The 23,621-nt window shown below is 48.6% G+C and overlaps 1 protein-coding gene across 5 annotated transcripts in view; it reads left to right on the plus strand.

The window, feature by feature from the left end:
- Positions 1–23,621, plus strand: part of DYNC2LI1 (dynein cytoplasmic 2 light intermediate chain 1) — a 65,734-nt gene that overhangs the window by 29,707 nt on the left and 12,406 nt on the right. For all 5 annotated transcript variants that reach the window (XM_073564205.1, XM_073564204.1, XM_073564208.1 and 2 more), the window contains exons 9-12: positions 3,516–3,592; positions 5,759–5,829; positions 6,758–6,855; positions 16,510–16,602. In XM_073564205.1, the coding sequence (XP_073420306.1) occupies positions 3,516–3,592; positions 5,759–5,829; positions 6,758–6,855; positions 16,510–16,602 (339 nt within the window). The remainder of the gene's footprint in view (positions 1–3,515; positions 3,593–5,758; positions 5,830–6,757; positions 6,856–16,509; positions 16,603–23,621) is intronic.

Raw genomic sequence — 23,621 nt, forward strand, 5'->3', positions numbered from 1 at the left:
GCCAAAGCCGCAGGTCTATCAAATGCGGCCCGAAGGGCTATATGGCTGAAGTGCTGGCCCAGGGATATCCAGGCCAGATCCCGTCTTTGCTCCATCCCGTGTGAGGGAGAATACCTCTTCGGTTCAGTCCTAAATGAACTTTTGGAGAAAGCCGGGGACGATAAAAAGAAATTCCCTACCCTGCCAACCCCTTCCTATAGGTGCCCCTACACTAGGAAGAGATTTTTCCATAGAAGGTCATCCAGAGATCGAGGCAGATGGGAAGATAAGAGGAAGAAAGGTACTGGGTTTATGTTTGGAGGGGGACGTCAGGAAGGATCATCCCGTGAGACCAAGAAGCCTCCCCAGTGACTAGCGGCTCCGGTGGGGGGTAGACTATCTGCCTTCTACCCGGCCTGGTCACTGATTTCAAACAGTAGCTGGATCCTGCTGTTGGTAGCCTCAGGTCTACGGCTAGAATTCTCCTGTATCCCCCGGAATAGTTTTAAGATCACCCCTCTCAGGTCTTCCCTGTCGGAACAAGCTGCCTTGGAGACCTAAATCCATGACCTATGCTGTAAAAAGGTCCTGATAGAGGTATCGGAGGCGGAAAAAGGCAAAGGCTTCTACTCCCCTCTATTCCTGGTCAGTAAGCCGGATGGCTCTTACAGGACCATTATCAATCTGAAGGCACTCAATAAATTCTTGGTCATTCGCCCATTTAAGATGGAAACAATCAATTCCACAATAAAGTTACTGTTTGAAAATTGCTTTATGGTGGTGTTGGATTTAAAGGACGCCAATTACCATATACCCATCCATGCGTCTCATCAGCGTTTCCTTAGAGTGGCGGTTCATTTAGAGGGGTTGGTATTTACTAAGGTTATAGCGGAGGTTATGGCCCATCTGCACGAAGCAGATATCCAGGTAATCCCCTACCTGGATGACTTCCTTATTGTAGGCAAAACAGCAGACCATTGTCTGGATCAATTGCAGAAAGCAAAGGCGGCCCTGGAACAGTTAGGGTGGCTACTAAACATTAAAAAGTCCCGCCTACAGCCCATGAGAATTCAGCAGTTCTTAGGCCTAATCCAAGACTCGCAAAATCAGGAGTGTCGTCTGCCACCCGAAAAATTAATTTGCCTACGTTATCAGGTCTTGAACGCTTCCAATAACCCCACCATGTCCCTCAGGAAAGCAATGTCGCTCCTAGGTTCCCTCTCGTCCTGCATACACACGGTTCGGTGGGCCCAGTTCCATACAAGGGTTCTACAGGGCGAGGTTTTACTTCTTCAGAAAATCTTGGGGGGGTTACCAAGAAGGCCAGTTGACGTTGTCCCAACGTACTATAAAATCCCTTGGTTGGTGGCTAGAGGAAAGCAATTTAGCCAGAGGGGTGCCCTGGGAATATAACATAACCCGTGTAGTCACCACGGACGCAAGCCCTACTGGTTGGGGGGCCCACATGGGGGAGGTCTTAGTCCAGGACCTATGGGATCACCATCAGGTGGAAATGTCCTCCAACCTGAAAGAGCTAACAGCCGTAGAGCAAGTGGTTAAAAGCCTCCTTATGTATCTACAGGGTCACAATGTTCGAATATTCTCCGACAATCAGGTCACCGTGGCTGACATCAATCACCAAGTGGGACTCGTTCCAGACCCCTAATGAATGTAGCAGAGTGGCTCTTCCAACTGGCAGAGCAACATCTTCTGTCTTTAACAGCTCTGCACATAAAAGGAAGAGAAAACACCACGGCAGACTTCCTAAGCCTCTACCTTCTAAGACAAGGGGACTGGTCCTTAAAGACCTCCATCTTCGACCTGATCACACAAAAATGGGGGCAGCCAGAAGTGGACCTTTTCGCCACAAGGGAGAACAGGAAAGTGTCTCAGTTTTGCTCGCTAAATCCCAGAAAAAGCCCTCTGGCAATAGATGCTCTTCTGATAAAGTGGGACTTCAGGCTAGCATACTCCTTCCCTCCCCTGTCTCTACTACCCCTGGTGATGAGGAAAGTCAGGAAGGTCAAAGCGAAAATTATAGTGATTGCCCCGTTTTGGCCCAGGAGTGCATGGTTCTCATGCCTCAGGACCATGTCAGTGTCCGACCCATGAGTCCTACCCCAGATATACCGGATCTCCTATCCTAGGGCCCAGTTTACCATCCTCAGGTGGCTGGCCTACATCTGACGGCGTGGATTTTGATCGGTCACTGCTAAAAAAGAAAGGGTTCTCCCCAGCCTTGATTAATACCCTGCTTAAGAGCAGAAAGCCGATCACAACCAAGATCTACTATAGGATCTGGAAAAGGTTCCTTCAGAATTCAGGGGTAGTAGCTGGGCAGTCCACAAGGATATCACAGATCCTAGAGTTCTTACAAAGAGGGCTGGACATGGGACTCTCCATCAGTACCCTCAAGGTACACGTGTCAGGGCCCTTTTTAATTGCAACATCGCCAGTGGATCAGTAGATTTATTAAAGCAACAGTCAGATCCAGACCAATAGTAAAAGATAAGTTTATGCCATGGGATCTAAACCTAGTCCTCACGGCCATGACAGAGACCCCGTTTGAACCTATTATATCAGCCTCTACGAAAAATCTGTCTCTTAAAGTGGCCTTTCTGGTAGCACGGACGTCAGCCCATAGAGTAAGTGACATCCAGGCGTTATCTAGGCTTCCTCCTTATATTCAATTTAGAGACAACAGGGTAATACTTACACCTGATCCAGCATACTTGCCTAAGGTAGCCTCCAGTTTCCATAGAACGCAGGAAATAGTCTTTCCATCCTTCCTCCCTAATCCAGTGAACGAAAAGGAAAGGAAACTACACACTGTAGACGTCAGGAGATGCCTCCTGGAATACCTGGCAGTTACCGATCCCAGGAAGAAAGATAATGCCTTATTTGTCTATCAGGGCACTAGGAAGGGCCTTAGCGCGTCAAAAAGCTCGCTAGCTAGGTGGATTAGGGAGGCCATTTCGTTAGCATACACCTCAAAGGGCAGGTTGGTTCCTGGCAAGTTGAGGGCACATTCCACCAGAGCCATGGCATCCTCTTGGGCGGTGAGATCGGAAGTCTCGATCGACCAAATATGTAAGGCAGCTACCTGGTCCTCTCCGAGCACCTTTTACAAGTAAAGTATTGTACATAGATCATGCTATTAACCTTGGTGGTCCTCTTGTGCTCTGTAAACCAACTGATGCATGGGAGAGGTGCCGCCCTTATCTATCTGTAGGATTTCCTGTTCCTGAAGGGCGGATCCCCTCTCTCAGGTGGTGCTGTCATGGACTTTGAAAAATACCGTTAACCGGTGAGTAACTAAGACTTTTTTTTTCCCTTCAATTTGCACAGAATCAGGAAAATGTATAAAATCCGATGCAGGTACAATGGAGACCTTGTGGGCCTTTATAATAAGGCTGCATTATTCCTGCTCCGTACACATATATGTTCAGTACAGTTGTGCGCATAAGGCTGTAAAGTCGTTGCTCTTTTCTCTAGACTCCGATATTGAGGCTGTGTCTTTGTTCTTTTTTTTACAGTTCACTAGTAAGGCCGAATCGCACAAAAGTGTGTTACGGTCATTTGTAAATCATTTGGCATTTGGACAAGACAAGAGGTAAGTCCCATTCTGATGTAGAGATACATAATTACTTATTACCCAGCCTTGTGTTATACAGGGTGGGCCATTTATATGGATACACCTAAATAAAATGGGAATGGTTGGTGATCTCAACGTCCTGTTTGTGGCACATTAGTATATGGGAGGGGGGAAACGTTTCAAGATGGGTGGTGACTATGGCGGCCATTTAATAAATGGCCCACCCAGGTGTATCCAAAAAATGACCCACCCAGGTGTATCCATATAAATGGCCCACCCTGTACAGTCTTCATTGTTTTTACAGCATCTGAAGCGACATGTGCTTTTAAGAAGTTGTCCACTACTTGGACAAATTTTTCTCATACCCCTCTTTTGGTCCCCATAAAATAATAAAGCTTATACTTCCGTCCTGTGCTGGCGCCGTTCCCGCCTGGTCCACACTTGCTCTCCCCAGGGATCCGGTGCTTTTTTTGTGACACATGACCCTAGCGCACAATCAACTCTGGCGTCACTGTCCTCGCCTTCTGTCGAATTGAGCATGAAGAAGTAGTCCGGGATCAGCCGCAGCCCGGACTTCGTCTTCATGTTCAGTTTGTCTGAAGGCGGAGACTGTGACCAATCATCGCTGGCATTGCATGTCACAACAACCACACGGGAGCCCCAGGACTGTGAGTGCCGACACTGTGGGAACGGCGCCGGTACGGGAGGTGAGTATAAGCTTTATTATTTTATGGGAACCAAAGATTTTGATCAAGAAGGCGTTGTCCTAGACCATCCATTTAAGGATTGTAGGTGACCCTTATTAATAGGATGGGTGGTAACTTAACGAACAAATTATATATACAAAGGAATATAGCATAATTTAGTGAACATGTATTCCCATAAAAAAGTTTTTAATGATATATTTAAAAAACAATTGATAAAGAAAAACAAAAAATTGAGGACAAAAAGCCCTATTAAAAGGCTACAATAAACTATCTGTACCCTTCCTTGCCGTGGAGGTTGGCACCCTAATAGATACGATTGTTTGGCGCCCCCACTCAACGTCGACTTACCCTGTCTCCCCTATCTCACCCTAATTACAAAGGTGGGAAAACAATATTTAATAGATCAGAAATGAAGGAAGGGAAAAACAAGAAAAACAACCTATAAGAATAAACAAAATAATTGATCATGAATAAATGGGTAGCCAGGGCAATATGCCCACACCTCAATTATAATAAAAGCTACCCAATCAAGGCCACTTTCAATATACTTCAATAAACATTATCAAACATTGTCAAAAACAATTTTTTGCCTATTAGAAAAACAATGGGCCGGATCCACCATGCGCTGCTTTAAACATATCTTATAGATTGTAAATATTATAAGGACATAAAACATCCAATAATTAGAAATTTAGCAGTACATATCACCCGGCGGAAAATTGGCACAAATAGTCGCCTCTGATAATTCAAATAACCACATGTGGTGCCATAAATACACTTAAATGATAGTAATGTTAAATTGTCTCATACTAGACAAATTGATGAAAACATATAAAACAGACACGACCTAGTGGTTTACTTATCATGTAAAGTCGCCCCGACGCGTTTCCCCGGTGTAACGGTTCATCAGGAGGCCACAGACTTAAGTATCACTGATGCTGGATATACTCCATGATGCCCAAGATAACATGATATAAAAAGGCTGGGTGGTAACTTACTGATCGGTGGGACTCACTCCGAACCAAAGAAGGGAAAGTAGCGGAGGTCTAGCACATCTACATCTGCTCTATTTATTCTCTATGGGACTGACGGAGATAACTGGAGATCACTTGGCTGTCTCCGGCACTGCCGTAGACAATGAGAGGGAATGGTGATGCTCATTCTCGACCTCTGCTCCATTCAGACCAGACTTTTCTGAGCCCTGTTCTCAGGATCGTTGACCAGACCCCCAGCTATCAGTACAATGTTCTCCCTCCTATGGATGAGGATAACTTACAATCCGGGGTCGTCTTATCTGGAAAGTCCACAACGATCAGATGTTATTGCTCGGGGGGATAGTTGCAGTATAAACGTATTTCTGTATGTGCAATTAGTCTCATACCAATTAGGTTTATAATTTGCCGCCTGATTTAGAAATCATTAATAAATGACATTAATTGTATCACTATGACTCCATCTGCTTCTCTGTAACTTGCAGCAAGGTCGTGTCTATGGATCACAACAAGCCGCTCATCATTCCTGCTGGATCAGATTCCTTAAGTCAGATTGGTAAGATGTTTTTCATTCTTAAATCCTGAAATATCAATTTGTGGCTATATTCACATACTTCCAGACATTCGCTGCATGTGTACAATTCAAGTCGGGTGTGGGTATGCAAAGCTATCACTGTTATTAACCCCTTAAATGTCCATCTCTGACAGCGCCATGAATACGTGACATTTTGGGCACCTATTGCCCTCTACCTTCCTCCTTGTGATGCTGATGGGATGCCATGGCAGTTGGCAGCCTCTTGAAAGCCACCTTGGCTTCTCTGTTGGTACTCCTGTGAAGCCTAGTCTCGGGCTGGGCTTCATAGCAGACTGCCATTTTAGCTAAATATTGCAAAATAGAAGTATTGCATTATACAAAACAATTATTCATATAATCAAAGATTCAAGTCCCTAAGGGAATTAAAAGTTTTTAAACCCATATATGTATAAAAAGAAATAAAGGTTTGTCAAGGGGTCTTTGGAGCCTAAATGTTGCTTTTCTCCTTCGCCTCATTGGGGGACACAGACCGTGGGCGGTATGCTGCTGCCACTAGAAAAGGATTTTACAGTGAGTACACAAAAATCCCTATTTTTGCACACATGGCAAATTAAAGGTTTGCATATACTATATACACATACACTATGATATATACACAGTATGTATATGTTGCCCAGAGTGGCATCAGTAAAAATGTTGATTCGCCACACAAAAAAGAAAGCCTAACTCTTCTCCATCAAAAGAAAAATATAAAAGCTACAGGTCTCAGCAAATGGCGCCACAAACAACTCCGGTATTATTTTTTTTAACGTTCCGATATTGCTGTTGCTTGGTGTGGGACCCCCACCGAGCTTATATTGCTGGTGCTGGTTGTCTGTCTCCCACCGATCTGATATTGATGACCAATGGAGCAACTTTTTAAGTTTACCAATATTTTAATCTTGTATAGGAACCCCTCCTGCCTCCGACGGTGACCTGAGACAGGTGAGCGCCCGAACACCCATGGAGCTGTGGAAGAAGACGTATGAGAGAGCGTTTCCTCAAGAGGTAAAGCAGTTGGAGCTCCGTTAATTGCAACACCAAACTTGGTGAAATTGGTGGGGAAAAAAAAAACCGTTTGCATACCATGTAACTAATTTACTGTATATTTTGTTTGAATGTTTTCGGACCCAATTTTGACAAATCTGATTTTGTTTTTTTCTAATGGGGGAAAATATTTTTTTTCTTTATTTTTAACTTCATTTTTTTATCTCACTAAGAAATGTGAACCAGCAGTCGTTTGATCACTTGTTCCGCATTGTACAGTACTACAGTTTTGCGCATATGGTCATAATGATATTCTCCTATGAAGCCACAGGCTGGGTTACACAAGAGAATTTAATCAGCAGCCATGGGCACCTTCAGCATGCCGCTGGCTACCATAACCACCCTGGCGCACCTCATGATCACGTTGTGATGAGGCAACGGAAGGCAATGCATGCATCGGCAGCGGCGCCATTTATATGCCGCCGTTAGTGATTGATAGCGGTATGGTTGTACGGCAGCACTCAGAGCTCCCTCCGGCATCTCCATGGTATGGGGTGGACTTAGTTCCTGAGCCCTATCATACATGCAGACCCACATGACTTACTATTACGTCCAGTTTTGGGAAGGGCATAAAAGCAGTCTTTTAATTGCAGCCCTTTGATTGCAATTTCACGTTCCCAGTTTTTATTTTATTTGTATATTTTGATGATTTTTCCTTTTCCCGAAATCAGATGTTTGGAATTTCTTTATCGCCTTATTGGGGGACACAGAATACCATGGGTGTATGCTGCTGCTGCTAGGAGGCTGACACTATGCAAAAACAATAAAATTAGCTCCTCCCCGGCAGTATACACCCACCGACAGGCACCAAGCACCTCAGTTTGTGCTTAGTGTCTGTAGGAGGCGGACCGGGATCTCCCCAGATCCGCATTTTTCTTTTCAGGTTTAGTCTGAACTTTTTAATTTTTCCCTCTTTTGTCTTTTAGGTTATTTTCCATCGGGAAACAGGGTGTAGTTGTCACCCTGATTTCCCATATCATGCGGCTGAGCGAGCAGTGTGGTGTCATCCACATCGCAACTCTCAGTACCGCAGGCAGGACTTTTCCCTTTCGCCTTCCGGTGATAAGGGTTGTGGACAGGTGGCTAGTCCTTGCCGAATCCCCCTCCTCACCCCTCTCTCGGGACAGGGCTGAGAGGAAGACGGCGATCGCAGGTGTTTTAAGCCGTCTTCTGCAGGATGCGGGTACAGAGGACTCCCTTCCCCCCAGCGGCCTGCCGTTTCCCCGTGGGCCCCTGTGGTCATCCTCTTCAGGGACGTCAGGTAAGTGCCTGTACGTTCCCTCCGGCCCCGCATAACCTCAGTGAATGGCAGAAGTTGTACCTTTGTGATTTCAGGTCCACAATTTTTGAATTTCCCGCCCTCTCTGCCTGCCGCGCGCTCACGCCGCTTGTTTCTCACTCCCAGGGAGACACTGGGGATTCCTCCACTCACCACACAGCGTCACAAGCAGGGGAGGCAGACTTCCCAGGGCCACTGTCAGATCAGCTCCGTTATGTCGGCGCTGGCATGGGGCTGCGGCGTCTTCACTTTCACTTTCCCTCACAGTCTCCTCATCGCTGTGCTCCCTCCTCCCTTCCTGAGCGCGCTCTTTTCAGCGCGCCTTTACTAGCCCATCACAGGGCTCCTTTTCGTTTGATATGCCAGCCTTCTCCTTCGGCCATGCCCTCTCCTTCGCTGTTAACCAGTCATGGAGTGGCCGCTAAGCTCCGCCCCCAGCCTCCAGCACAAGGATTTCCTGGTTGTTTCACTCCTTCCTGCGCTGTTTGGGGGACACTTCAGCGTTTTCTGCTGCTCACAGAATCTCGGTAGGCTCTGCTCTGAGGCAAAGATTAGCTCTCCTCGGCAGTTATTCCTTAAATCCTGCGGCCATTCAGTGCAGTCTACTTATGCCCAACCCTTCAGGGGATCTCTGCTTCAGGCCCACCACTATCTATTACGCCTGTGCGCGCTGTAAAAAGAAGTGGGCATCGGGTCAGTCGTCTCCATTCTGCCCCCCCTGCAGTCCTTCCAATATGTCAGCATCTCAGGAGCGCACAGAGTCCCGGGCGGAGGGCGCTCTTCCCTCCTCTCTCCCCCCGGAGTGGGCCGTTACAATGTCACAGTCTGTTTCTGACTTGACAAAAGTATCACAGTCGCTGGTCCAGGTTTTAGAACGATTACCTCAGCTATCCTCAGCCACCTCTGCCCCGACCACCTCTCGGGGTGAGTCGTCCGCACCTGACCACGACCTTCAGAGAGACAGACGGGGAAGGTCTTCTAGGAAGCGGGCTCTGTCCACTTCGTCCTCGAGCTCGCAGGGCCCTTCCGCTCCCAGGCCTCCTTCTCCTTCCTCAGATGACAGCCTTCAGTCAGGCGATGATTCTCATTCGGAAGCTAGCTCTGAGGGGAACAGCGTTTCTAAAACGCGGGACATGGTCGATAGTCTTCTTGCAGCTATCTTCCAAACACTAAAACTTAAACAGGATGAGGCTCCAGCTCAGGAAAGCTCGGTTGTCCTTAGACGAGCCAGACCTCCGTCCCGAACCTTTCCCAATCACAACGATTTCAATACTACCTTAGCCAAACACTGGGAGCGCCCTGAACAACGTTTCTCAGGCCGCAAGTATTTGGACGTTCTGTACCCCTTTGACGCAGAACTGCTCTCAAAGTGGTCCAAGGCTCCAGAGGTAGATCCTCCAGTATCCCGGATAGCCTCTAAAACGGTGCTCTCTCTGCCAGACGGGGCGTCGCTCAAAGATCCTACTGACAGGCAGATTGAATCTCTGGCTAAGTCTATCTTTGAGGCATCTGGCGCCTCTCTCTGCCCTATTTTCGCATCCGCCTGGGTGGCGAAGGTCATTTCCGCTTGGGCAAAAATCCTTCGCAGAGGCATCTTAGCGTCAGCTCCTCAAGACGAATTGGCAGATCTTGCAGATCAGATTAACCGGGCGGGAAAATACCTTTTGGCCGCCTCCTTAGACGCGGCCGGCTGCGTAGCAAGGGCTAACAGCAACATAGTAGCTGTACGCCGAGTCCTTTGGCTAAAGTCATGGAATGCGGACACTACTTCGAAAAAGTCGCTTACCAATCTGCCATTCCATGGCTCTAGGCTCTTTGGAGCAAAGCTGGATCAGATAATTTCCGATGCCACTGGAGGCAAAAGTACTTCGCTTCCCCAGTCTCGACCAAAACGTCCCTTCAACAGAAGGGGGTTTCGACCATTCAGGCCTTTTCGTCCCTTCTCTGCCACGGAGAGAGCCACTCAACAGGATCGGCCGCCTGCCACCAGGGAGCGGGATCAGAGGAAACCTTCCTACAAACCCGCTCCTCGCTGGAGATCTAGAGGACAATATTCCAGATCTGCAGGAGCCAATTCCGGCAGATTTTCGTCTAAGTGACGGGTCACCCCCACCTGGAATTTCTTCCAGGGTGGGCGGCAGACTTTCCTTTTTCTCGGATGCTTGGCTGTCCGTTGTAGACGACGCTTGGGTCAGAGAACTCGTCGCATCCGGTTACAAAATCGAATTTGCTTCACTCCCGAACAGGCGGTTTTTCCGGTCTCGGCCTCCGCGACAGCGGGCCAAGATTCCGGGTTTTCTGCAGGCCATTTCCTCCCTTCTTTCCGCCGGAGTCATTGTTCCCGTTCCCTCAGATGAACGGTTTTCCGGGTTCTACTCCAATCTCTTTGTAGTCCCGAAGAAAGACGGCTCTCTTCGTCCTATTCTGGACCTCAAATTGCTCAATCGCCACGTGAAGATTCTTCATTTCAGGATGGAGTCTCTTCGGTCGGTGATTACTTCCATGGAGCCCGGGGAATTTCTCTGCTCGGTGGACATTCGGGATGCCTATCTCCACATTCCAATATGTGTGCAACATCAGAAGTATCTTCGATTTGCGTTTCAGGGAGACCACTTTCAGTTCACAGCTCTTCCTTTCGGCCTGGCTTCAGCGCCCCGGGTTTTCACGAAGGTGATGGCGACTGTGATGGCCATCCTTCGCTCCAGAGGGATCCTCATCATCCCTTATCTGGACGATCTTTTGATCAAGGGTTCGTCTCGCCAGGACTGTCTCCGGAGCCTTCAGATAACCCTGGACACTCTCAGCCGCCTAGGTTGGCTAGTCAACAAGGAGAAGTCCATTCTGGTCCCCACCCAGCGTCTGACCTTTCTGGGTATGGAATTCGACACGGAGCTAGCCCGTGTTTTTCTTCCAAAGGAAAAATTTACAACTCTGTCCAAGTGCATCAAAACTCTCAAGAGGCCTGCTCCCATTCCCATTCGGTTCGGCATGAAGGTCCTGGGGAAGATGGTGGCCTCCATGGAGGCAGTGCCCTTTGCGCAGTATCACCTTCGCCCTCTCCAGCTGTCTCTGCTTTCAGCCTGGGACAAGACCACGATGTCCTTGGACCGTCCTATTCGGCTTCCTCTCAGAGTGAGGCAGTCTCTCACTTGGTGGCTACGGCCAGCGTCAGTTCTCCAAGGGAGGTCCTTCCTTCCGCCTCAGTGGCAAATCATCACCACCGATGCGAGCCTTCTAGGATGGGGAGCCGTGTTCCATCAGAAAGCGGCCCAAGGACGCTGGAAGCCACAGGAGTCTCTCCTTCCAATCAATCTTTTGGAGATCAGGGCGATTTTCCTGGCCCTTCTTCACTGGCAGCCCCTCCTTTCCGGCAAGCCGGTCCGCATTCAGTCGGACAACGCCACGGCCGTGGCGTACATAAACCATCAGGGGGGTACGCGCAGCAAACAGGTAATGTCAGAAGTGGCCAAGATATTCCGCTGGGCAGAACGTTACGTTCCGACAATCTCCGCCGTCCATATTCCAGGGGTGGAAAATTGGGCAGCCGACTTTCTGAGTCGCCAGGGCCTAGCGTCTGGCGAATGGTCCCTGCACCCCGCGGTTTTCTCTCAGATATGCGACCGTTGGGGCACCCCGGATATCGATCTCATGGCATCTCGGATGAACCACAAGGTGCCGCAGTTCGTAGCCAGGTCCAGGGACCCTCTAGCCGTCGCATGCGACGCACTGGTGACTCCGTGGTCCCAGTTTCAACTTCCGTATCTGTTCCCGCCTCTGGCATTGATCCCTCGGGTGGTCAAAAAGATAAAATCGGAAGGCGTACCAGTGATTCTAGTTGCTCCAGATTGGCCAAGACGGCCTTGGTACGCGGAACTGGTCAACATGCTCGCGGACGTTCCCTGGAGGCTTCCGGACCGTCCAGACCTTCTCTCGCAAGGCCCCCTTTACCACGAGAATTCTCAGTCTCTGAGTTTGACGGCATGGCCATTGAGACCGCAATTCTAAAGGAATCAGGTCTGTCCAGTCAGGTTATTCAAACTATGATCAGAGCCAGGAAACCAGCCTCTTCCCGCATTTACTATAGGTACTGGAAGGCTTTTTTCCGTTGGTGCGATGATAGAAGAGTCTTCCCAATGTCGTTTTCTATCCCGTCTATCCTAGGGTTTCTTCAAGCTGGGTTAGACGCGGGTCTGTCCCTCAGTACGCTCAAGGGCCAGGTTTCCGCTCTCTCTATCCTCTTCCAAAGAGAGCTAGCTTCTCTACCACAGGTCAAGACCTTTCTACAAGGGGTTTCCCACGTGGCTCCCCCTCATCATTCGCCAATAGACCCGTGGGATCTCAACCTCGTTCTTAGCGCGCTCCAGAAGGCGCCGTTCGAGCCTCTCCAGGACATTCCTTTGTCCCTTCTCTCTTGGAAGGTCACCTTTTTGATCGCCATTTCCTCCATCAGAAGAGTTTCTGAATTGGCGGCCTTGTCATGTCGTTCCCCTTACCTCATTCTCCATCAGGACAAAGCCGTCCTCAGGCCCGTTCCTTCTTTTCTTCCAAAGGTGGTTTCCGCTTTCCATATCAATGAGGATATCGTCCTTCCTTCTTTTTGTCCGGCTCCATCTCATCCTCTTGAGAAGTCTCTCCACAAACTGGACGTAGTTAGAGCCCTGCGTGTCTATCTTGCCAGGACCGCTTCCTTCCGTCTGTCCGATTCCTTGCTAATCATCTCTGAAGGTCGCCAGAAGGGCCTTCCGGCTTCCAAATCCACGATCGCTCGCTGGATTCGTTCTACCATTCTGGAAGCGTATCGTCTTCAGGAAAAGCGGCCCCCTCCGGGAGTAAGAGCTCATTCCACCCGGGCTGTGGCGGCTTCGTGGGCTGCTCGTCACCAGGCCTCGGCCATGCAAATTTGCAAGGCTGCAACCTGGTCATCTTTGCACACCTTCACGAGGTTCTACAGGGTTCATACCCAGGCCTCGTCTGATGCTGTGGTTGGTAGGAAGGTTCTGCAGGCGGCGGTGGCTCACCGGCCGACCTGAGCCTTTCGGTTACTTTCGTTCCTTTTTGCTGTTCCCACCCTTGGGACTGCTTTGGGACGTCCCATGGTATTCTGTGTCCCCCAATAAGGCGATAAAGAAAGATGGATTTTTGGTTCTTAACGTAAAATCTCTTTCTTGGAGCCTTCATTGGGGGACACAGCACCCTCCCTGTTTCAGTTGTACCGTGTTGGGTCTTAGAGTCCCCTGTTGGGTTGGTACATATGGTTCGAGTTTTTTCTCGTTGCTTCTCCTACTGCTTTTTCACCAACTGAGGTGCTTGGTGCCTGTCGGTGGGTGTATACTGCCGGGGAGGAGCTAATTTTATTGTTTTTGCATAGTGTCAGCCTCCTAGCAGCAGCAGCATACACCCATGGTATTCTGTGTCCCCCAATGAAGGCTCCAAGAAAGAGATTTTACGGTAAGAACCAAAAATCCATCTTTTTCCATCCAGGTGATGGGCTGCGGATGAGAAAAAGCCTTATAATGAAGCAGCAGAGCGTTCACTTGTGTGGACAGATTACCAATCTGATTACAGCTTTACACTGTAATGAAAGTAATTAGATTTATTCTGGGCCTAATTGTGCACCGCAATAAACGTCAGGTCACCGTGTCTATTTCAAGGCTTACTCGTACAGCGTCCGAACTCTGCTGCTGGTGATATTTCAGCAGAGCAACACTGACCTATAGTAAATGCTTGGGAATAATTGCGATATGGTTTGTGCTCGCATGTCCTTTGGGACTTTTTGGTTGTCTACTCTGTTTTAGGACCAGAGAGACAGAATTAGTGATTCTGTGCATCAGTTCTGCAATCAGAAATAGAGGATCCCACAGATTATTATGGGGGTTAACTTGATGTCCATTTTATAGATAGGAAGAAAAAGTTCTGCATGCTGGTCTTTTTTTTTTTCCTGTTCTAAAAAAAAAAGAACCCAGTCGGACCCCGTAATAATGTAGCACCTCTACTTCCGTGTGCAGAACTGATACTGGTCCCAAAACAGAATGTCCCATCGGACAGGTGAACAGGGGCTTATTTGGGATGTAATATACAAATTAATTGTAAGCAGTGACAGCCAAAATGATTACTTACCTACAACACAATTCCCTGAATGCAGAGCACAACCCAAGCGATATGCCCTACCTTTAATTGTCATCAGACCTACCAACCGCACCATAAAGAGCGTAATAGAAGCAATAACTTATCAGTAACTTTTGCAGAGGGTTTATCATCCACATATGTGATAAGACTCTGTATATAGAGGTCAATGACCCAGAGTTACCTGTACTGCATAGTGGATTTGACATAAAAAGCAGATTATTATTACATTCAGGTAAATTAGAAAATTCATTTATATGTCTTAAGACCCCCATACACCTTAGACTAACGTAGACTAAACACTCCGATATCGATGAGTTCAGCCAACAGTCTAATCATCCCAACAGATGTCAGGGAGACATGGATTTGGCATGTCCGATTTCAGACTACCAATCATTTTGTTCTCTCGAGATAAACTGCCGCCAGAGATGTCTGGCAGTGGCTTTCTCATACAGAACACAGGACCGTTTAGCAGAACGAGCGCTCCTGTGTACAGCTGAATGGTCAGCCTATATATGTAAAGTATATAGGGGGTATTACGATACAAACACACAGAGCCTGAGAAAGCAGAGTATGACACTTGGCTATTTCCAACATCCCATAGACCATGGGAGTGGAGTGGAATGAGTGGAGGTCGAGCATGCTCATCTCACCTTCGTTCTTTACGCGGTTTTGCAGAGTCGGATTCCTGGGTTCCAGAGCCCTGATATCTGGATCATTGGGGCTCAGCAGATCCAGATTCCTGGGTTCCAGAGCCCTGATCTCGTCATTGCTGGTGCTCTGCAGAGCCAGATTCCTGGGTTCCAGAGCCCTGATATTGGGATCTCTGCAAATCCAGATTCCTGGGTTCCAGAGCACTGATCTCGGGATCATTGGGGCTCTGCAGAGCTGAATTCCCGGGTTCCAGTGCCCTGATCTCTGGATTGCTGGAGCTCTGCAGATCCGGATTCTTGGGCTCCAGAGCCCTGATCTCGGGATTGTTAGTGCTCTGCAGAGCCAGATTCCTGGAGTCCAGAGCCCTGATATTGGGATCTTTGCAGATTTGGATTCCTGGGTTCCAGAGCCCTGATCTAGGGATCATTGGGGCTCTGCAGAGCAGAATTCCTGGGTTCCAGTGCCCTGATCTCAGGATCGCTGGGGCTCTGCAGATCCAAATTCCTGGGTTCCAGAGCCCTGATTTCGGGATCATTGGGGCTCTGCAGAGCAGAATTCCTGGGTTCCAGTGCCCTGATCTCAGGATCGCTGGGGATCTGCAGATCCAAATGCCTGGGTTCCAGAGCCCTGATCTCGGGATCGCTGGGGCGTTGCAGAGCCGAATTCCTGAGTGCCAGAGCCCTGATCTCGGGATAGCTGGGGCTCTGCAGATCCGAATTCGTGGGTTCCAGAGCCCTGATTTCGGGATAGCTGGAGCTCTACAGGTCCGACTTCTAGGGTTCCAGAGCCCTGATTTCGGAATAGCTGGGGCTCTGCAGATCTGGATTCCTGGGTTCTGGAGTCCTGATCTCTGGATCGCTGGGCTTTGCTTGCTCCCCTATCAGGTCAGTGATGCCACACCTGCAGATATCCACTAGCTCACATGCATGAGATGCAGATAGGACTCGCCTATACTATTCATTAGACGTCACTGGCCCCACTCACCTGCCAATATAGATGTCAGCAGAATCAGGTTACCCCCTTTAACAATTATTTTTTAATTTTTCTATCAAAATATTAAATTATTTTTACCCAAATAGTAAAAACACAGCGATAGTTATTTTTCATTTTCCCACCTCCCCAAAAAATGCAATAAAAAGTGATCAAGAAATGCTGCCAATAAAAACCTCATCTCACCATGTAATAAAAATAAGTCCTCACATCTCTATCAACGGAAAAAAAGAGAAAACATTATAGGTCTCAGAAAATGCTAATACAAACCAAAACGTTGTGTTTTTTTTGTTTTTTGTTTTTTTTACAAGTTTCTGAAGTTTATTTTATTTCACCACACTTGGATTTATTTTCCACCATTTTACAGTACAATATGGTAAAATGAACGATGTCATTCATAATCACAAGAAAACAAGCCCTACGACATCTATGGAAAGATGAAAAAAAAAGTTATGGCTCTTGATGGGAAAAAGGGGAGGAAAAAAACAGAAAAATGGAGAATTGCCTCTACTTGGGAAGGGGTTAATTAGTTCCAAAATGTAAAATATGTTCTTGCTCTCTTTTATTAGAATAAAAATGACTCCAAAGATTTGAAGGACCCAACGAAAGACGCCCAGTATGCAGAAAGGGAGGTTGATGCCACGCGCGCTGTGAAGGATCAGGTATGTGAGTGTCACTAGTAGACGTCTCCTGCTGGGGTTACTGCAGGTCACTTACTGGGATACAACCAGTTGTGCTTTTTAGCATCTGTGCCGGCTTATCAGCAATGCTTTTGTTGTGTAATACCATACAAAGGTAAGTTATATGGCAAAGATCATTTCTGGAACACGGAGAAAGCTGTTTTTCTTCATCCCTTCCAAGTAATGTCACATTGACCAAAGCGACATCTTATGCATCTGTCCTGACCTCACGACTAACATTGGTCTTGGTAGGGTGTGAGTGTTTTAGCTGTCATACACATAACTCCGGCCAAACTCGCTGATGTCGACGAGCTCAGCTGGCAGTATAATATGTATGGGGCCTACCGACTCTTCCCTGACAGATAAGGATCTGGTCCAGTAGGTCTGATTTTGGACCGCCGATCCTTTTGTTCTTTGTGAGATAAGTCGCCCCCAGAGAATCTCTCATAGAGAACACAGAAACTCGCCTCACTCCTGTGTATGGAGGAGTTGGGAGAGATCGGACGTACCATCGTTCAGCCGACAGCGATCTGCGGTTTGTGGCGCCCCATCTCAAATATTAAATCATTTTCAGACCCAGAAAGTAGGCAGGTGCCACAATGACTTAAAGAGGTTGTTCTCTTTCAGATAGTATTCTGCCCCGGCTGTGATATATTACAACATAAATCTACACTGATTCCACCGTCGAGTCTCCACCACCGCTCCTGCTGTCTGGCAATGGCTGCGGCACTATAGCCAGTCAGCGAGCTCAGCGGCTTTGCCCGTGTAGATAGAGCTCACTAATTGGCTGCCATCCTGTCAAAATGGAGTCAGTCAATGCCATACACTGGGAGCAGCGACAGAGGCTCGCCACTGAACCCAGAGAAGGTGTGCCAAGCGCGGATTGTTATGTTTAAACACACTGCAGCCGGGGTAGAACATTGTCTGAAAGGGAACAACCCCTTTAATCTGAATTACTACACACCACTAAGAAAAAGTATCGAGAAAGAAAAGAGTGTATATAACCAGCAAAAAAAAAAAATAAGAAGAAGAAAGGGACACAAAGTAGCTTTAGCCATAAAATAAATTAATTTGATTAATCATAAATAACGTAAGGACAGATCGTATTCTAAAGACAATTAAAAAGGGCCTGAAGACAAGTCGAAGGACTGAAGTCAAGGCGTATCAACAAAAAATGTCTGCACCCCAACAATGTAGACAATAGAGGAATAGAAACACAGGTAAAATAGGTGAATCGTATCCTGGCCAAATGTAAGAAACGCTAGAAAGCTGCAAGAAAAGCATGTAACGTGTACTCTGTGAGGAGAACATAGGAGGCAGGAAGGTATTAGGGAAGAACACCCCACGGGTATCGCCGCTGCTCACAAAGGCTTCTTCAAGCAGTGACACAAAAATAGTGAAGCACGATTCCAACTTTGTTTTTTAGGACTCTCTTTTACTGCATTCATAGTACGGTAAAAATCACCTAGAAAAATGATTTGTCAAGAAATTTCTATTACGGCGATGTAGAACTTGTATCTTTTATTTTTTTAATTATTATTATTTTAGTGGCGGAAGGGAGTCTATCACCCCCAAAAAACCTATTAAATCAGCTGTTTAGTGATGTAAAGGACCTAGCGTCTATAAAAATTATACTAGCACTGTACATTTTAGTGGTTCAGTTCTTGAGAAAATAACTTTTCAAATCCAAAATAGGGGGCATTGTTGGTTTGGCAATACGCTCAGTGCACCATTACGCATCTCAATGTTCTTTTTGAGGACCACCTCTTCAGATTGGCACTGCTCGCTTGCAGAGAGTGAGCGCTGCCTGAACTCAGTCCGTGTGCCTGCGCATGCTCACTGACACTGCCTGATCCTGGCCGTGCGCGCGTTCTCTCGACCTGGGCTTCTCCCTGTCTCTGTGGCTGCACCTGGAAATGTACCGAGCGAGCAGCTTCAGAGTGGAGACACGCAAAGGAAAATCATGTTCCTAAAACATTTCTTAAAAAATTATGTAAATTTGTTGACTTTAACATTTAATTGTCTCCTAAATTTTGCAGCTTGGAAGCCAGAGGTGCACTCTAGAATCCCATGACGCATGGCGTACTTAGACCACACATGCTTTACACATCGAGTCTGTATTTGGGTTTGGAAGCATAAAAAGTTGTATTTTTTGCCGGTTAGTTGAGCATTTGACCGAGAATAACCCCGACACTTGTACAACAGCTTATCAATGCGTTGGACACTTTGCAATGATCACACCGTGGAAGCAATTACTTATCAGTTACATTTGGAGAATGTTTATCACCTCAACACATAATAACACTGTATATTGAGGTCAGTGGCCCAGAATTACCTGTCTATGGAGTGGATTCTGTTATAATATATTTTAATCAGCCTTTCTGCAGAACTAAGGCCCCTGTACACATCAGGTCAAAATTGGTCAAACCTGTCGAATTCAGTGGGATCTGCTGACCATTGACAACGAGTGCTCGGCCGAGTGTTCCCATGTATGGAGGAGCTGGGAGGGATAGCTGTCGGCCATACGTGCGTTCGGCCAAAAGCTAGTCTTAGGGCCCCCATAGACATTAGATAAAAGTCAGCCAAAGCCATGAATATTGGCAGGATAGGGAAACAGTCTATTGTGTATGGGGTCCTATTAGCTCTCCCCCGATAGATGATGTCAGGGGAGAGAAGGATTCGCCTGTTGTATTTCATTGCCTGATCCTTTTTTCCTCCTTCGCCTCATTGAGGGACACAGGTACTGTGGGTGTATGCTACCGCCATCTGGAGGCTGACACTAGGCAAACAACACAAGGTTAGCTCCTCCCCCGCCGTATACACCCACGCCCCCATTGCGGACGGAAGCCAGTTTTTTGCTTAGTGTCTGTGGAGGCACACGTCTGGTCTTTTTTCTCCAGACTTTTTGTCCATGAAGATTAGACAGGGGCAACGGATCCTATTGAAAGGGTTCGATTTCCCCAAACCATCAACGGGCGAGCACGTGTCGAGTATCGTCTCCACGTATCCTTTCCCGCACCGTGGGACAAATCTGGGCAATTTCCCCAGAATTTTTTATTTTAGTTTGTTTTTTTCTTTTCTTTATTTTTTCTAAGAAGATGAGACAGGGGCAACGGATCCTATTGAAAGGGTCCAATTTCCCCAAACCAACAACGGGCGAGCACGTGCGAGTGTCCCTCCACGTATCCTTTCCCGCGACATGGGACATGATGCCGGACCTAGCCCTGACCACCCCTAGGTAGAGAAACCATGGGCTTTTCAGAGGCACAAGACGGTCCGAGCTGCCCCCCACTGTTCCACCAACGCAAGACGAAGGTGCTGCAAGGAGGCGGACGGTCCCTCTCCTCGGCTGAAGCTGGACGGAGTTAGGGTGCCTGCACCGACCACGATCCCCACACCACCCCCCGCTCCCTGGTTTGTTGTTCGCCCTGAAGGGCCTACCTGGAGTGAAGCAGCCGCATTTAAGGTACGGGCGTGCGGGGGGCTCCTGGGCAGCAGCGGCAGGCAGCGGTGTGCGTCCCCCTAAGGCTCTCCTCGTGCCCATAGTAGGAAGAGTAGCGGCGTTTTTTGCCATCATCACCGCTGCGTCGCCTGGTGGTGGAGAAAAATTTAGCCCCAGTTTTTGGCCAGTGTTAGGCCGCGGCAGAAGTACCGCCCTCGGCGCGCGGCGTCACTTCCGGCGGCCCGCCCCTTGGAGCCTGGGCGGGCGCCGGATAAATCCAGGCCCCTGCTTCAGTGCGGGGTAGGCCGCGACCAGGAAAGAGGTCGGCTTGCCCCACGGAGGTGCAGGAGGTCGTGGCTGCGGCGCGCAGTCGGGGGACACAGGTCAGATGAGTGCAGCTTCGCTGCGGAGACCGCTAAAACATCAAGGGGCCTCCCCTCCCTCGCATTGAAGCAGAGAAAAAAAATTTTTTTGACATATAAAACGCCTGGCAGGCACAATATGAATGTAGAAACTTGGCACACACAGTATATATGATTTCCAGTGAAAAAGTGATCACTTTTCTCTTTCCCCCATGACGGCACCACAGAGAGGGAGGGATCCGCCCTCAGGGACAGGAAAACTACAGATGAAAAAGGCAGTACCTCTCTCCCACACCAGTTGGGGAACCTACAGCACGTACCTGGAGTCGTCGCAGGATCCGGGGACCGATCCAGTCCGGCAATAAGGCAGCGGGGCGCCCTGCCTCGGCTGGATCGAGGCCTTGAACAGGCTCCCCCCCCCGAAGCACCACCATCGGGGTCGGCGGGCCTTGAGGGTGAGTGGGGAAAGGCAGTGAAGACTCTTGGAAGCCTGCCGATCCCAGGAAAAAGGGGAAGGGGAAAAAAAAAAAAGGGGGCCTCCTGCAGTTAGTGACGGCGGTCACTACTGGAGAGCCCAGCCGATCTGATAAGGGGCCGGGCAGGTGGCGGCGGTCACCGAGGACCATACGGCAGAGCCTGCCATACCGGGGCGGAGGTGGGGGCCCATCGAGAGCCACGGACCGGGCGGGCCTCTGCGGCACACAGCGGGGCGGCGGCAGCCACTGGAGCCAGGTGTGCAGCGCCGGGAGGCTGGCGGGACGTGCAGTACACCGGGGGACGCGCGCACACGCGCGCCATGTCTGCTCCCTTAGGGCACGCAGTGCACCGCTGGGTAGTCTCGCGGTACGCATGCGCGAGACTTCTGGCGGGCCGCGGTACTTCCGGGAGCGCGGGGATCCCTGGGAAAAAAAAATAAATTTCTTTTTCCTCTAAGAGTTTAAAAAAGAGGGGAAAAGAGGGGAAAGCGGTCACCATGAGTGGGAAACCACAGAAGGAGACATGGCGGCGGTCCCCGAAGCAGGGACCTCAGCGAACGCAAGAACAGCACCAACAGCGCCAGCGCGACTCAGCGCAGCAGCAGCGGTCACACGAGATCGCGGCGCAGCCAAAGCTCCACCATGGCGGCGCAGCCAGAAGTGGATGCAGCAGTGGAAATAATCCCTACGCCTGAGACGGTATCATTCGTTCCACGGGAGGGTGAGTGATCTCCGTGAATGCTGTCCGCTAAATTGAGACCATTAATTTTTTCTCTTGCAGGGGCGTAAATGCACAACCAAAGCTAAACATGTGGTATGTGCTATATGTACGGAGGAATTACCCCCTAAATGGGAGAAAAAGCTCTGTGTGGCTTGCATAGAGCAGACGATACAGGAAGAATCCCCGGAGTTTGCCCTAGACCTCAGAACTTTTATAAAAACCCAGGTTGAAGACGCCCTTAAGGTCGTCAGGTCCTCAAAAAAGAAACGACGGTCCAGGCATAGATCCCCAGAGTCGAGCACCAGTGAGTCAGAAAAGGAGCTATCCGACTCAAGTGACTCCTCATCCTCCCAATCCTCTTCATCATCATCAGAAGGGGGATGCAGCTGCTTTCCCATTGAGGAGACGGACGCCCTGGTAAAGGCTGTGAGGACAACTATGGGGCTGGTAGACGAACGCCCCAAGAAAACGGCCCAAGACATAATGTTCGGAGGGCTAGAGCAAAAGAAACGGAGGGCTTTCCCGATTAATGAAAAAATCCACTCCCTCATCAAGCGAGAGTGGAAAAAGCCAGACAAAAAAGTCCTCCTAACACCAAAGAGGAAATACCCCTTTGACGACCCAGCCTTCTCCTTTTGGAGCAAAGCTCCTAAGTTAGACGTAGCGGTTGCAAAGGCCTCAAAAAAGTTTGCCCTGCCCTTCGAAGACATGGGCACCCTGAAGGACCCAATGGACAAGAAGGCTGAAACCTTTTTAAAAAATGCTTGGGAAGCAGCAGGAGGGGGGCTAAAGCCAGCCATAGCAGCCACATGTACAGCACGGGCCCTGATGGTATGGCTGGACCATTTAGATTCTCAAATAAAGGAGAAAGTCCCGAGAGAAACAATACAGAAGTCAGTTGCCGTAATGAAGGGAGCAGCAGCGTTTCTGGCAGATGCGTCGGTAGACTCAACCAGACTGGCAGCCAGGACGGCGGGCTTTTCAAATGCCGCAAGACGCGCCTTATGGCTGAAGTGCTGGCCGGGAGATTTGCAGACAAAAACCAAATTGTGCGCAATCCCGTGCGAGGGGGAATTCTTGTTTGGTCCAACAATGGACGACATTTTAGACAAGGCCGGGGACAAGAAAAAATCCTTTCCCGGGCTCCCCAGCCAGGCATACAAACGACCCTTTCGGAGCAAGAGGTTTATGCGACGTAAACCCCCAAAAGGGAACAAAGAAAGTTGGGAGGACAGAAGGAATAAGAGTAAGGGGTTTATGTTTAACAAACCCCCCGACAACAAGAAGCCACAATGAAGGTACTCCCCGGGTCGGAGGAAGATTATCATACTTTCTCCAGGCCTGGGAGAAAATATCCGCAAGTGGTTGGATACTGGACATAATAAAGGAAGGCCTGAGGCTAAAATTCATCTCCCTTCCAAACAACTCTTTCATAATAACCCCTCAAAGGTCGTCACAAGAGCAGCTGGCTCTACAACAAGAAATAACGAACCTAAGGGAGAAAAACGTATTAGAAGAAGTCCCCTACCAAGACAGGGGCAAAGGCTTCTACTCCCCTCTTTTTTCCTTCGCAAAAAGCCAGACGGTTCGTACAGAGTGATCATAAATCTCAAAAGGCTGAACAAATTTCTAGAAATTCAGCACTTCAAAATGGAGACGATAAAATCTTGTATAAAAATGCTTCCCCCAGCTTGCTTCATGGCCGTATTAGACCTGAGGGACGCATATTATCATGTGCCTATTCACAGAGACCACAGGAAATACCTCAGGGTGGCAGTGACGATTCAGGGGGAGGTGAAACACTATCAGTTCAGAGCCCTCCCCTTCGGGCTAGCTATTGCTCCAAGGGTATTTACGAAGGTAATGTCGGAAGTAATGGCCCACATAAGACAGCAAAACATCCTGATAGTCCCATACCTGGATGATCTCTTAATAATAGGGGTTACCTCCCAACACTGCAAACAACAATTGGACATAGTGATGAGGGCCCTACTGAGCCT

This window comes from Dendrobates tinctorius, unplaced genomic scaffold, assembly GCF_039654945.1.
Source record: "Dendrobates tinctorius isolate UK_male_01 unplaced genomic scaffold, ASM3965494v1 ptg000434l, whole genome shotgun sequence".
NCBI lineage: Eukaryota > Metazoa > Chordata > Amphibia > Anura > Dendrobatidae > Dendrobates > Dendrobates tinctorius.